At 33.8% G+C, this 17,101-nt stretch overlaps 1 gene segment (V, D, J or C); it reads right to left on the bottom strand.

Annotated features, from left to right (window-relative positions):
• LOC118803144 overlaps nt 1–16,495 on the bottom strand; it is a 32,617-nt gene extending 16,122 nt beyond the window's left edge. The window contains 2 exon segments of the C gene segment in view: nt 13,938–14,086; nt 16,288–16,495. Coding sequence covers nt 13,938–14,086; nt 16,288–16,495 — 357 coding nt within the window.
• Between the last annotated feature and the right edge of the window lie 606 nt (nt 16,496–17,101).

Consider the following 17,101-nt stretch of genomic DNA (forward strand, 5'->3'; position numbering starts at 1 on the left):
GTTTATGTGGCCTGTGCAAAGGTAATGGTACATACTAGATTTCATATTTTAGTTTTTTTTCCAATTTTTATGTAAAATTCAGCAAATAAACAGAAAATGTGCTTAAAATGTGTAGTAAATGCTTTTTTTAGTTAGTAAAATAGCAAAGCAAGGTATATATGGTGTCCAAGTATAAAGACTAATTTAAACATGATTTCAATTTCATGTATAATTTTCATGTGTTCATGTATCAGATTTTTTATTTCTCTATACTGATATTGTTTATATTGTTTTAATGCTTCGATAACAAATATAATAATTCAAGCTCCGTTCATTAGTCTGTAGTGGTTCAGTCTCTACAGCAGGTTTTTGTAATGGCGTAAATCACTGTGGTTCCCCAGTCAGTCACGTACACAGTGATACATGCAATGATAAAAACAACTTCCTGCACCAGAAGAACTGCAGCTCTATATTCAATCTAAAGGCACAGTAACCATGATGTTCATGCATTATTTAACATTCTATTGAATCTCTTTAGGATATGGCTGAAGAATGTACAGCATAGTGGATAACACCAGTGTCCTGTGCAGTGGAGACTGCAGTTTAATAACCATGGGAATAAACAATATGTAATATCAAAAAATAAATAAATAAATAATAATAATAATAATAATAATAATAATAATAATTGGGCAATACTCCTGATTCTACACTGCTCTACTTCTGGTTGAATTATAAGTGAGTTAGAGCACTGAATTTAATTGATACAACAAAAAGTAACAATACATACAGCTCCAAAAACAGCATTTTTAAATCTAAATAAATAAATGAATAAATAAATAAATAATAAACCGTAGCCTGTAACACACACATTGGTTTACACAAACACTGGACTGCAGTGCATAAAAAAGAGCTCTATATTGTAAAGTACAGTAGGCCTGCCTGCAAAATTGTTTGTTATTTACATAAAAATACCCAATTGCAAAAAAGTGACGGCCTATATTGCCATCACAATATTGCATTTATTCATTAACTTTTTAAATTTAAAAATAATAAAATTGCCCAGAATCTGAACTTCTTAGAAAGGTCCTTCACGTCTGCCCTGCTTTTCTTTTCTGTTCTTTCAGTTGAGCAAAATTTAGTATGTGCGAGCGTCTTACTTTTCAGGCTCTGTTTCACTTCCTGTTTGTGCTCATGGTAGCAGAACAGATCCGTTTATTAGCCCTCTGTGCTCATTATTATTGAGCCTGTAGTCAGAGATGTCAGAGTTTAGAGCTCAGTGTATAACTGATGTTATTTTATTGCTCCAGTAACAAATATAACAATTCAAGCACAATTCAATAGACTAGAGTACTTCAGTCCCAAAAGCAGGTTTTTGTAATGGCTTAAATCACTGTGCAATCCAGCTACCCATGTACACAGTGACACAAGCTATGACAAAAACAACGTCCTACACCAAGACCTGCAGCTCTATATTCATTCTAATGGCACAGTCACCATGATGGTCAAGCTTTATTTAACATTCTATAAAATCTCTGTTTAGGATATCATGGTATGTATAGCATAGTGGATAACACCACTGGCCTGTGTGCTGGAGACTACATTGTATATGGACTTTAATCAATTAACATTTGATGCAAACTATCTTGTTTCTTGATAGCTGGGTAAACCCCTGCTAGTGTAATCGGAAAGAAAGAAAGAAAGAAAGAAAGAAAGAAAGAAAGAAAGACAGAAAGAAAGAAAGAAAGAAAGAAAGAAAGAAAGAAAGAAAGAAAAGAAATTTAGATTGTAGCCTGTAGTGTACACAAGCACTGACATAGACCACAGAACATGAAAAAGAACTTTATCTTGGAAGCAACTACACGTTCAGTAGACTTGCCTGCAATATTGTTCTTATCTACGTAAATATTAGATAAATCTGTGCAAACTTTTATTAAATAATTCTGAATATTTTATTGAATGAATAGTGAGGTGTTAATGTGTCATTATGTACAGTGTTATTAGTGTTGTGATAGTACAGCAGTGGTCAGTGATATTTTTGTCACTATGTGAATTACTGTGCTCCCCCCACACAGTGACACACACCTCACACATCTATTTTAAATGAGGCAATCAGGTTTGACTAATTAATAATAATTAAAAAAAATGTTTTTATGCCACTAAATTGTTTTATAAGGTTTAGGAGAAATCTATATTTTAAATATATTTTAACTAAAGAAATCTTTTCTGAAGTGATTCAGTTTGGAGCTATTTATTCCATATTTTTACAGTCATCACTGTAATTTTAGTTTATTTTGCAATTGTTATTTGTTTACAATAAATGTGCTCACTTTTGGACAACTGTAAAAAAGGGACTATAAGAAATGATTGAAGACAGTAGTGTTAGTGCTTCTTAGTGTGTGATGATCATGTTTCTGTGAATAATAGTTTGCATTTGTCTATTTATTTACTTTTAATTGATGATATTGCCCAGAATCTGAACCTCTTGGAGAGATCCTGAACTACTACTGTTTTTCTTTTCTGTTCTTTCAGTTGATCAACATTTAGCAAATGTGAACGTCTTGCTTTTCAGGCTCTGTTTCACTTCCTGTTTATGCTCACAGTTGCAGAACAGATCTGTTTATGAACATTCTGTGCTCATTATTATTGAGTCTGTAGTCAGAGATGTCAGAGTTTAGAGTGTGTTCATTAAACCCTGCATAAAGAAACAAATTAATGTAACTTTCTTTGTAATATGTTCAGTAATATTTTAAGCTAAGATGAAATAACTTTGATTACAAGTGAAGAGGATACAACACTGTAGTGCATTGGAGTTTGGAGTTGTGGAGAAATGTGGAACAAATTTACTTGGAAAAACTATAAGTGAGTCTCCTGAAAAGAATGGAAACTGTAATAAAGGCAACGATTGGACACATTAAAGTTTACTGACAAGAAAATATCACATTTTGATATTATGCACGTTACTTATTTTATATTTCTTTATCAATGATGTCTGTGTTTAATATTTCATTATGTTCATAAAATAAGTAAAAGATAATTAAGTTCAACAAAAATTTGAAATGAAAGACAAGTTAAGTATAGTCCAGTGTGACCAAAGAATCTGTAATGATGCATTAAATGTATGATTTATTTGTGTTATACAAAGCAATTAAATATAGTTGAAGGAAGTACAAGAAAAAAAAAAAGAAACAGAAAGAGAATAAAGGAAAAAAAAAACATTTTAGAAGTAAACTTTTAGTTGTAAAGGCTACACGACCTGGAAGAAGACTCAGCCAAGGGGCTTTACTTGAGATAATGCCATTCAGAGTCACATCTCAAAATTATACAGGTGAGTGAAAGGTTAAAAGGAATTTTTTTTCCCAAAATATCTGCATAGAAGACCTTTTATTTCATTTTGATTATTATATTGCCATCATTAGTATTACATATAAGGGCTCAGAAGACATGTTCATGTTCACTGGTGGCTACATTTGCATTACAGATATCACAACCACTGGTTCCTATCAGCACTTCAATCACTTCATTTTTGTTCATGATTTCATCTGAAAAGCACAAATAAGATCTTTTAACACAACAAACAAAGCTACAAAGAAAGAAATAAAAAGTCTACCAAATATCTTCACCTTAGAGAGGCTGAGGACAGTGTTAAGAGGAGAGAGAAGAGGAAGAGGAAGAGGAAAGATGAGGCAGAGGATCACAAGCTGTTGAACTCGTCCTCTTCCAAGGTATCTTTATCACATTGTATCTGCAACAGGTTTTTGTAATGGCTTAAATCACTGTGGCCCCAGCCACCAAACATAGTGATACATACAATGACAAAAACAGCTGCAGCAAGAAGACTTTTAGCTTGAAATTCAGTCTAATGGCACAGTCACCATGATGTTCCTGCATTATTTAATGTTCTTTTGAATATACACCAATCAGGCATAACATTATGGCCACTACGCTCATTGTCCATTTTATCAGCTCCACTTACTATATAGGTGCACTTTGTAGTTCTACAGTTACAGACTGTAGTCCATCTGTTTCTCTGAATACTTTGTTAGCCCCCTTTTACCCTGTTCTTCAGTGGTCAGGACACCCATGGACCCTCACAGAGGAGGTACTATTTGGATGGTGGATCATTCTCAGCACTGCAGTAACACTGACATGGTGGTGGTGTGTTAGTGTGTGTTGTGCTGGTACAAGTGGATCAGACGCAGCAGTGCTACTGGAGTTTTTAAACACCTCAGTGTCACTGCAGGACTGAGAATAGTCCACCAACCAAAAATATCCAGCCAACAGCACCCTGTGGGCAGCGTCCTGTGACCACTGATGAAGGACTAGAGGATGACCAACAGAAACTGTGCCGCAGCAGATGAGCTATCGTCTCTGACTTTACATCTACAAGGTGGACTGACAAGGTAGGAGTGTCTAATAGAGTGGACAGTGAGTGGGCACAGTGTTTAGGATGACTGTCCTGCCATACATACAGATTAAACAAACTATAAAACAATTACTTAGTCATATAAAAGCCTAAAATGATTTTATCTGCCAAGAAAATTGATCATTGGAAAAGTTACATCAGAAACTACATCAGGGGGCACAACCTGCATCATAAAGAAGACCCCATGTGACCTTCTTGGTGCAATGCCAATATTAAATAAATGATCAGTTTTTAATTTGTGGTTAGGCCTTTCAGTTTACCAAGTCAGGTGGTGCATCTCCAGAAAAATATGAGCATATATTATTATTATTATTATTATTATTATTATTATTATTATTATTATTATTATAATTATAATTATTATTATTATTTGTTTTAAATTTGTTAACAATTGCATGCAGCAGGCTGGGCACCCCTTGTCAAATGATATGTTTTTCTTAATTTTCTAAGTGAAAATAAGTTAAAATGAATGCATTTTAATGCACAATGACTATTAATTTCTTAATTCAACATATCACAAAAAATAATAAAATGTGGCCTGTGCAAAAGTTATGGTACATAATGGTGTTTTCTGCAGAAAAAGCACATTTTTATTTACTTAGTAAATTAACAAAACCTGTAATTTAACCAGGAGTGTTTAAACTTTTGCACACAAATGTGTAACCTTAAGCTCAAGCACATAGGTATTGATGAGTGTTCAAGTATGAAGAGTAGTTTATACATGATTTTGATTTCATATATAATTTTCATGTGTTTATAAATCAGTTGTGTATTTCTCTGGTCTGATGTTGTTTAATGCTCCAGTAACAAATGCAACAATTCAAGCTCAATTTACTGGTCTATAGTACTTCAGCCTCAACAGCAGGTTTTTGTAATGGCCTAAATCACTGCAACCCCCCCATCCTGGTACACAGTGACACAAGCAATGACAGAAACAACGTCTTGCCCCAAGACGACCCGCAGCTCTATATTCAAGCTAGTGACATGGTCACCATGATGTTCATGCATTATTTCACATTCTATTTTATCTCTTTAGGATATGGAGGTATGGGTAGTGTAGTGAACAACAGCACTGCCCTGTGCACTGGAGACAGCAGTTTAATAGCAAAAGGAATGAACACTTTGTAATAATAATAAAAGTTATTGGGCAAAACTCCCAATTCTGCTCTGCTCTACTTCTATAACATAATGAAATTTTAAGTAACTCTTAACAAAAGCAATGAGTTTAAATAATACAAAGTATCTTAACACTTTGCCAGTGAGTCTTGTTTTTGCTGATAGAAGTATAAAGCATTGATAGTCTATCAGCAAACTGCAAAAGAGCTCTGTATTCACAAACTCCCCCAGTTCAACAGCATCCACACACTATGTTACACAAACACTGGACTGCAGTACTTGAAAATGAAGCTTATCTTGGAAAAACTCCAGTAGGCTTGCCTGCAATATTGTTCATTATCTACATAAATATTATATAATTCTGAATGAATGAACGGTGAAGTATGACTTTGTGTCATCATGTACAGTGTTATCAGTGCTGTGATAGTAAAGCAGTGTTCAGTGATTTTTTTGTCACTGTGTGAATCACTGTGCTCCCCTCACACTGTAACACACACCACACCAAAAACATTCAGCTCCTAATCAGCTTCACTGAGTCTGTCTCCTTTCTCTGAGTTGGTCTGCATTAATATATGAATTTTACCCAAAATAACAAATACCAAAAAAAAATCACCTAATTAAATATACAGATTATTGTCTTCTTATTCAGTTCTTCTATCAGAAAAAATGTACATTTTATGTTCATGTTCCCTTTATATTCAACGTTGTATTTTTAAATAAATAAATAAATAAATATTACTTTTTCCCTTTAAAAGTTGCTCACCACAAAAATTGACTGCTTACTTTTTTTAACAGTGAGAAATGACCAAGGACACTTTTCTGCATATTATAAGTAACAAATTTCTGACCCAATTTTTCAGTTTCACTTCTTGTTTTTGCTCATAACAGCTGAACAGACCCATGTATGAACTTTCTAGAAAGATCTCTGAGCTCAGCTCCTGTGTTTACTGCGTATAGAGGGTGTAGGAAACTGAAACAGGGCTCTTTATTGTTTAGCCTTTAGACTGTGTTTATTAGTCCCTGCACAGAGAGATGTTTTATAGCAAATCATAACCGTAATATGTTCCCTAATAATTTAAGCTAAAATTAAATAACTTTGGTAAGAAGTGAAGAGGATACAGTACTGAAAAAAGAGCTTTGGGGTTTGGATTTGAGGAAAAATGTGGAAGAAATTTATCTGGAAAAATTGAAAGTGAGTCTCTTGAGAATGGAAACTGTAATAAAGGGAGTGGACACACTATATAGCTTACTGAATAAAGTTATATTATTTTTTTTAGATGTTACATGTAGATGCTACATTAATATTTTTAATGATCTCAGAAGATCTTTGTTTAAAAATTAAATTATTTTTGTAAAATAAGCAAAAGATCGTTGAATTATATAAATATTAATATAGATTTATTAGTTTAATATTAAAATGAAAGACACGTGAAGTATAGTCCAGTTTGACCAAGCAGCAACTTTTTAAAATGTGTCATTTATTTATGTAATACAGACATTTCCAATATAATTAAAACCAAAGCTAGAAAAAAAAAATACAACAAACACAAAGAAAATAAAGGAGTGAAATAATCATTTTAATTGTAAATAAAAACAAAACTCCAAGAGCTGCAAAACAAAGAAACAAAAACAAAAAAAGACATTTACCAAATATATTTAAGAGACTGAGGACAGTCCTGTAGATGAGAGACAAGAGGAAGAGGAAGATGAAGGATGAAGCTGTTGAACTCATTGTTGAACTTCTCTTCCTCCAATATAATGTATAAATTGATACAATTTTATCATGTAGTGTGTTTGTAATATATTGTGAATTCCTCTATACTGATATTGCTTTTGTAGTTATGCTAAAGTAACAAATATGACAACTCAGACTCAGTTCATTAGTCTACAGTACTTCAGTCTCAACAGCAGGTTTTTGTAATGGCTTAAACCACTGTGGCTGCTATAGTAAGTACCATCATAGTAATACACAGTGATACATGCAGTGACAAAAACAACATCCTTCACCAAGAAGAACTGCAGTTCTATATTCAGTCTAATGGTACAGTGACTATGATTCTCATGCTCTATTTTCTATTAAATCTTAATGAATTAATTAATTAATTATTTAATAATCTAACACACTTACTTTGTCCACCTATATCTGCACTTTCTAGAAAGCTTGCACTTCTACTCTATTTTTCTTTTTCTTTTCCTTCTTTTTAGTTCTTTCAGTTGATCAACATTAAGCACGTGTGAGCATGTTGTTTCCCAGGCTCTGTTTCACTTCTTTTTTTTGCTCATAATAGCGGAACAGATCTGTGTATGAACTTTCTAGGAAGATCTCTGAGCTCAGCACCTGTTTTTACTGCATATAGAGAGTGTAGGAGAAAAGCTGTCACCCAAAACTGAAAGTTCAGAGTGTGTTATTTGGACCCTGCATAGTTTATACGGTTTTACTTATAATATATTCACTAAATAATTTAAGAAGAAATAACTCCGAAAAGACCAGGAGATGGTCTTTATAGATTAAAGTACTCCTGAGTTTCCAAAGAATGGAAACTGTAATAAAGGGAGTGGACACACTACACAGCTTACTGGATAAAGTTGTATTATATTTTTAGATGTTACATGTAGATGCTACATTAATATGTTTAAAGATCTCAGGAGCTCTTTATGTTTAAAAATTAAATTATTTTTGTAAAATAAGCAAAAGATCGATAAATCATATAAATATTAATGCAGATTCATTAATTAAATATTAAAATGAAAGACACATGAAGTATAGTCCAGTTTGACCATCAGCAATGTTTTTAAATGTATTATTTATTTAGGTAATACTGAGATTTCTGATATAATTAAAACCCAAACTAGAAAAAAAATACAACAAACACAAAGAAAATAAAGGAGAGAAATAATGATTTTTGGTTGACAAAACTGAAACCAGTTTGTCTTCATTTTGCTCATCTGAAAAACACAAATAAGAAGAATCTTAAATACAACAAACAAGCCTGTGAATAAAAGCAAAACTCCAAAAGCTGCAAAAAAAGACATTTACCAAATATATTTAAGAGACTGTAGACAGTCCTGTAGATGAGAGACAAGAGGAAGAGGAAGATGAAGGATGAGGTGATGGAACACAAGCTGCTGAACTCACTGTTGAACTTGTCCTCCTTTAATATATTGTGTAAATTTCATGTATAATTTTATCATATGAGTGTGTTTGTATGATATTGTGAATTCCATCCATCCATCCATCATCTAAACCGCTTATCCTTCTGGGTCGCGGTGGGGTGCTGGAGCCCATCCCAGCCGTCATTGGGCGGAAGGCACATTGTGAAGGCATATTGTGAATTCCTCTATACTGATATTACTTTTGTAGTTATGCTAAAGTAACAAATATGACAACTCAGACTCAGTTCATTAGTCTACAGTACTTCAGTCTCAACAACAGGTTTTGTAATGGCTTAAAACACTGTGGCTGCCATAACTACCATAGTACACAGTGATACATGCAGTGACAAAAACAACATCCTTCACCAAGAAGAACTGCAGCTCTACATTCAATCGAATGGTACAGTGACTAAGATGCTCATGCTCTATTTTCTATTAAATCTTAATTAATTAATTATTTCATAATCTAAAGCACTACATCACCTACATCTGAACTTTCTAGACAGCTTTCACTTCTACCCTGTTTTTATTTTTCTTTTCTTTCTTTTCAGTTCTTTCAGTTGATCAACATTAAGCACGTGTGAGCATCTTGCTTCTCAGGCTCTGTTTCACTTCTTGTTTTTGCTCATAATAGCAGAACCAGATCTGTGTATGAACTTTCTAGAAAGACCTCTGAGCTCAGCACCTGTTTTTACTGCATACAGAGAGTGTAGGAGAAAAGCTGTCACCCAAAACTGAAAGTTTAGGATGTGTTATTTGGGCCCTGCATAGTTTATATGGTTTTACTTGTAATATGTTCACTAAATAATTTCAGGAGAAATAACTCTGAAAAGACCAGGAGATGGTCTTTGGAATTTGAAGTTCTCCTGAGTTTCCAAAGAACGGAAACAGTAATAAAGGGAGTGGACACACTGTATAGCTTACTGAATAAAGTTATATTATATTTTTAGATGTTACATGTAGATGCTACATTATATGTTTAATGATCTCAGAAGATCTTGATGTTTAAAAATTAAATTGTTTTTGTAAAATAAGCAAAAGATGGTTAAATCATATAAATATTAATACAGATTCATTAATTAAATATTAAAATGAAAGACACATGAAGTATAGTCCAGTTTGAACAATCAGTAATATTTTTAAATGTATCATTTATTTAGGTAATACAAAGATTTCTGATATAATTAAAACCAAAACTACAAGAAATACAACAAACACAAAGAAAATAAAGGAGAGAAATAATCATTTTTTTGTTGACAAAACTGAAACCAGATTGTCTTCATTTTGCTCATCTGAAAAACACAAATAAGAAGAATCTTTAATACAACAAAGAAACAAAAACAAAACAAAAAAAAGACATTTACCAAATATATTTAAGAGACTGAGGACAGTCCTGTAGATGAGAGACAAGAGGAAGAGGAAGATGAAGGATGAGGTGATGAAACACAAGCTGTTGAACTCACTGTTGAACTTCTCCTCCTGCAATATATTGTGTAAATTTCATGTATAATTTTATCATATGAGTGTGTTTGAATGACATTGTGAATTTCTCTATACTGATATTGCTTTTGTAGTTATGCTAAAGTAACAAATACGACAGCTCAGGCACATTTCATTAGTTTACAGTACTTCAGTCTCAACAGCAGGTTTTTGTAATAGCTTAAAACACTGTGGTTGCCATAACTATAATAGTACACAGTGATACATGCAGTGACAAAAACAACATCCTTCACCAAGAAGAACTGCAGCTCTACATTCAATCTAATGGTACAGTGACTAAGATGCTCATGCTCTATTTTCTATTAAATATTTATTAAGTAATGAATTAATTAATTAATAATCCAAAGCACTTACTGTGTCCACCTACATCTAAACATTCTAGAAAGCTTTCACTTCTGCCTTGTTTTTATTTTCCTTCTTTTTAGTTCTTTTAGTTGATCAACATTTAACACGTGTGAGCATCTTGTTTCTCAGGCTCTGTTTCACTTCTTGTTTTTGCTCATAATAGCAGAACAGATCCATGAGTGAACTTTTTTAAAAGACCTCTGAGCTCAGAACCTGTTTTTACTGCATATAGAGAGTGTAGGAAAAAAGGTGTCGCCTAAAACTGAAAGTTCAGAGTTTGTTATTTGGACCCTGCATAGTTTATATGGTTTTACTTGCAATATATTCACTAAATAATTTCAGAAGAAATAACTTTGAAAAGAAGAGGAGATGGAAGCTTTAATAAAAGCAACGAGTAGAAACATTACAAAGCTTACAGAAAAAAAAAAATTACAATGTTAATTTTTTTTGATATTACATTTGGAAGTTTCCAAAGCTTTTCCATACAATTATATTACAAAATCACACACATATATATATATATATATATATATATATATATATATATATATATATATATATATATATATATATATATACCCACACAGATATGTGTATACATATGTATTACTTATTTTATTATATATATAAATAATGCATTCATTTATGTAACACAAAGTGTTTCAATATAGGTAAACCAAGAAACAAGCCAAAAAAAAAAAAATAAATAAAAATAAAAAAAAATAAAGAGAGAAAAAAACATTTTACATAGCCTTTTAGTAATAAAGGCTACTTGACATGTAGTTTAACCTGGAAAATGACTCGGCCAACTTGGATGCCATTCACAGTCACATCTTTAGAAATATTCAGCAAGAAGTAAAGGGTTAACTGGAACTTCCCCCCAGATATTCCCCTAGTCTCAAATTGTCTGCATAATTAAATGATTAACACATAAACAAAGTTATTTAGAGTAGTTTGACTTTAAATACTCTGTTTGGGAGAAACTCCCTTGCTGAGAAAAACAGTATTGACCACCATGAATTCCATGCTGGTCTAGTGCTGGTTTATGCTGGTCTAGTGCTGGTTTAGCTGGTCATCCAGCATAGCCACACTGGTTGACTATCATTCCAAGCACAACATCTGCTCGTTTTGCTGTGGAGCCCCCATGCTGGTCTATGCTGTTTTTTCCAGCAGGGTTACTGACGATTTCTTCACAGTGGTGGTGATAGGAACCAGACATCCCACACAGTCAATGCTTGGTGCATTTATACCCGTAGTTCAGTTCTCTTGGTCTGCACCAGAGCAGAAAATGATCCTCTTTTGCATTTTAGTTCTGGTTTGCTTAGAGTTCACACTGACATATTTAACATCGAAACAAAAGATGTGAACACATATCATATCAAAAACAAGGTCACAACATATTGGGCAGATTTTATGATGCACAATAACTGTGATAATGTCCACTGAACTTGCTGAATCATGCTGTTCACTGTTCTATCTAGGCTCATTGGTTTCACTGATATTAGACCAATAAGCCACAGAAGGCCAGGTAAAGAACCCACTGATAATATATTTTTTAAAACAACTGATAATTAGTAATCTTATTGAAAAGGTCTTAGGATAGTTTTGCTGAAGTAGAAACTGAACCAGAGTTATTCTTCAGCTAATGCCTTGTTAAGATCGCAGAGGGCATCAGCTTGCTCTTGAAGCTCATCAATATTACAGTGCACATCAAATAAGTTGCCAAAATTAAAAAGCAGATGTCACTGTCCATCAAATTTATGTAATGATAATGCTTTTTGGGACACGTATGGCTGGATTATTAGATTAACTATTGTGGTGTGTGGTTAGATTATAGATTTAAAGTAGAGAGTAGTTTGATGTGAAATACTCTTTTGGGAGAAACTTCCCTGCTGAAACAAACAGTATTAACCACCATGAATTCCATGCTAGTTTAAGCTGGTTTATGCTGATCTAATGTTCCAAAATTCTAAATCGTTACATCATTAAAATCATTTAAAACTTTTTGGAGTAACCTTTTGGTGCCCCTGGGTATTGGGTTCCCTGGGCAGTCACCCAAGTCAACCATATGGTAGATCTGGCCATGAAGCCAATAGACTCCCTGCATTAGCATGGGTTTACACAATGCAGGGGTGAAATCCCAGTAACACAGCCATTAGAGGCTTACTGCTGTTATATAGCGGGAAACTTTCGGCACCTCAATGCATAATATAATTAATTGTGCAGTCAAATGTGTATATTGAGTATTTTAGAATTCTAACATGCCTCAGTCTTGCTTTAAAACACAAACTATCCATTCTATAATTACCAGTTCAGAGCTTAGAAAGAGACAATAAAGCACATGCATGTGCCAAAACTGCATAAACGACAGTTCTGCAGTGAGGAGATATAAAAAACAATAATGACTGTACACTGACTGGCCACTTCAACACGTACACCTCCTTATATCTACACTCACTGTCCACTTTATCAGCACCACTAACCATATAAGCATATAAGAGCAGTTTGTAGTTCTACAATTACAGACTGTCGTCCATCTGTTTCTCTGCATACTTTGTTAGCCCCCTTTTTACCCTGTTCTTCAGTGGTCAGGACTCCCATGGACCCTCACAGAGCAGGTACTATTTGGGTGGTGGATCGTTCTCAGCAGTGCAGTGACACTGACATGGTGGTGTGTTAGTGTGTGTTGTGCTGGTCTGAGTGGATCAGACACAGCAGTGCTGCTGGAGTTTTTAAACACCTCAGTGTCACTGCTGGACTGAGAATTGTCCACCAACCAAATATCCAGCCAACAGCATCCTGAGACCACTGAATAAGGACTAAAGAATGACCAGCATAAACTGTGCATCTACGAATGACCTGTCGTCTCTGACTTTACATCTATAAGGTGGACCAAGAAGGTAGGAGTGTCTAATAGAGTGGACAGTGAGTGGATACAGTGTTTAAAATTCCAGCAGCACTGCTGTGTCTGATCTCCTATTTTACCACCATCAGCATTACACATAAAGATTGCATAATTGGTTCCTATCACCACCACTATAAAGAAATCTGAGCTGATAAGTTTCTCTACAATGAACCATTTCATGTCAAACCACTGTGAAAGACTTTATATCAGTGACTGAACTGCACAGAAATTCTAAGACATTCTGAAATATCTTTTAAGATGAAATCACACATCCACAAAACTATTGATAGGCAATTCAATGACTTAAATCACTGAAAAACTTGTAATAGACAAGAATATCACTGGAAATCCAAAATACAGACCAGTTAGTCCTCATTTTCGATCATTATTTCATCTGAAAAACACAGATAAGAAGCATCTTTTAACACAACAAACAACCCTGTGATGAGAAGCAAAATTCCAAGAGCTGCAAAACAAAGAAACAACATAAAAAATAAAACCATATATTTTTACCTTGGAGAGGCTGAGGACAGTGCTGTAGAGGAGAGAGAAGAGGAACAGGAAGATGAAGGAGGAGGCAGTGGACCACAAGCTGTTGTACTCGTCCTCCTCTGAAGTCACCTCATCACATTGTACATACAATCCTGAATCTGGAATCTCACCTAAAACACACAATAAATTAGTTATAAATATTTGAAACAGATCTATATGTAGCATAATGGCAGATTATATATAGCAAATAAAAATGAAATCAATAAAATAATTATTAAAATATACTGATTGAAATATAGACCTTGAAAATGGTTCCACTGCTTGTTACTAGAGTTCCACCAATTTTTCAAAATGTCTACATAATTAACTAGATATGTTTTGGTGGTTAAGAGTGGTTTGATGTGAACTTCTTTGTTCCATAGAAACTTATCAACTCAGAATTGTTCACAGTGATGTTGATGGGAACCAGATGTCTGAAGAGATTAATGCCTCTTGATGCTTGAGAATTTATTTTTTATTAATTTTACGAAGATTTAAGCCTAAAACATATTTCTAATGCTTGGACTTTGCTTACATCTTAACCATTATAAAATACAAATGTTTTGAAAAATTGGTGAAATTTCCCATTTAAGATCCCAAAGTTTAACAAGAGTTAGTTGTTTACAAGAACAAGAAAAGCTTACAATCTTAATTCCACAAAGTGTTCTCAGCATGACAACATAAGATCCCATATTTTGACTTTTGGTTTCCTGAAAGACCTTTAATTCTTTGAAGAATCATTTTGTGAAATGAGACAAAATGCAAGTGGAAAGAAGCTTTGTAAAGTTTAAAGAACCTCCACATAATGTAAAAGTCCTAAGAAGGAACTCTAAGTTGGTATAGAACCTTTACAAAGTTGTTTGAAAGGTTCATCACATTCTTAAATCTCTTTTTCAAACATGGATCATTAGGGAACCAAAAGTGGCCCATTTATGGTGCCTCTTGTAGAACATTGTGGTATTGAATAGTGCAGAACAAGACCAGCAAAAAAGGAAAACAGAAAAACAGCTCATGTTACTGCTAAATAAATGAATATAACAGAAACAGTAACTTTCACATCTAATACAGTGCTGTTTAAAAGTCTGAGACCCCCTTCACTGATTTTATTTCCAGTCAACAAGGCCGCCAAGTTGATCCACTTGCATGTGGAAGGGAAAAGTCAAAGAAAAAGAAGCCTTTCCAAAACTGGAGCACAAAAATAATTAACAGATGAGGGAAATAGAAAAGAAGAAAATTTGTAAAGCAAGCAAAGATGCTGCTGATATTCTCAGAACAATCGACTGACCACTCCAGAGTCCAGGCCTCAATGTCATGGAATGTGTTTGGGATTATTTGGATTGTGAGAAACAGAAAGTGCCAAACCAATTTCTAAGACTGAACTTTGGGGGTGTGGCTGCAGATTTCTTTGAGAAACTGAAAGTTAGGTGTAATAAAGGTAAAGAATGACCCACTGAATACTGAAAAATAATATTATTTTTGATTGTTGAGGCTTCTGTGTTATTGTCTGCTGTTTTATACTTTTTTCCTGATGAAAAATTAATAACTTTTATTTAATGGCCATTTTATTAGAAATTGAATAAATGAAGGATGGTCCCTTACTTTTGCACAGCAAATTATGTTTCTCAACTCTTTTCAATGCAAATGGCTATTTTTAATGTAAACATTAGATAGAGTGATTAAATTTTACATTATATTGATTCACACATTTCAGTTTGCTTTGAAGAATATATGACCAGTATTCATGATTCAGGACTATATGTTGTCAAATGCTGTGCCAATTTATTATTTCAAGCATTACAAAAACGAGAGATATAACTCATATCACAAAGACTGGTAACCTTTCCAGAAAAGCTCTTAAAATATTTTCAATCTAAATCTAATTTTACTTCTATGCAAGCACACAAAAGTTAACATGAGCAGATCATAAACAGAAACAGAGAAAGCTTAAGACAGAGCAGAACAACGTCCATCCAAGACATGTAACATGAAACATGCAGAGGCCAGTATGTAAAGTATATGGAATGTTCTTATTTTCATACTGAATTGCTATAATATCATTGTGAATAGTAACAGTTGAAGTTTAGGTTTGTTTTTTGGATGATTGGATTTACATGATGGCCCATGCAACATAATAATACAAACAGAAAACACTGAATGAGTGAACACAGAGATACATAACATCACGACAAACAGCATCTCAGACCATTCAGGTGAACTAGATGAAGCATCTCAATCAGCCAGATACAGCTGCAGTGATGCTTCCTGACCATCTTGGTCTGAGAGGACACTCAGCGACGATCAGGTGAAGGACATGTAGGACAGTTGTCATTACTCTTAGATGTTGTTGTCTTTAACGGTGTGCTATGATTCTTCATATTGGCATGCTTGACCGCACAAGTGAAGACCATTTCACTGTTGTACTCCTTTCCAGTCACTGTAAAAATGCTTAAAACAGACATGGGAGTTCCGTTTTTGTAGATGGGAGCTGTGATGCTGCCTTCTTCAAAAGGATCATTAGGATTTTGGCCCTTTTGCCACATGATGTAAACATCCCCAAGACGAGAGCTGTTGACCTCACACACCAGAGAGATTTTCTCAGTGTCGAGAACAGCTTTCTTAGGTTCATAGATCTGAAGAGAGCAGCTGTTGTCTAAGAGAAAACACCAAATGCAAAATGTAATGAACATGTCAGAGCAAAGTATATTTCCTGGAGGGAATACAGTGCTGACAATGCCAAATATTGTATGGAATAACAGTTATGAGTAATGAGTGACAGATTACAAATGGAACAAAATAAGAAAGAAAGAAAGAAAGAAAGAAAGAAAGAAAGAAAGGACACAATTAAGGAAGAAAAAAAATAATGAAAGAACTGAAAAAGGAAGGAAGAAAGGAAATGGATGCAAGTAAGCAAATAAGAAAAGAAAGAAGAAAAAAGGCAGAAGGTAGGAAGGAAGAAATTAAGTAAGGAATGAAATGAGGAAGAACATAAGCATAGAAGAAAATAAAAAATGAAAAAGAAGAAAGAAAGAAAGAAAGAAAGAAAGAATGTAAAAATAAATAAAGGAAAGAAGAACAAAATAAAGGTAGAAGAAATAAATGAATTAAGGAAGGATTGAAGAAAATGGAAGGAAAGAAAGAAAATAAAA

The sequence above is a fragment of the Colossoma macropomum genome, unplaced genomic scaffold (genome assembly GCF_904425465.1).
Source record: "Colossoma macropomum unplaced genomic scaffold, Colossoma_macropomum, whole genome shotgun sequence".
In the NCBI taxonomy this organism is placed as follows: Eukaryota; Metazoa; Chordata; class Actinopteri; order Characiformes; family Serrasalmidae; genus Colossoma; species Colossoma macropomum.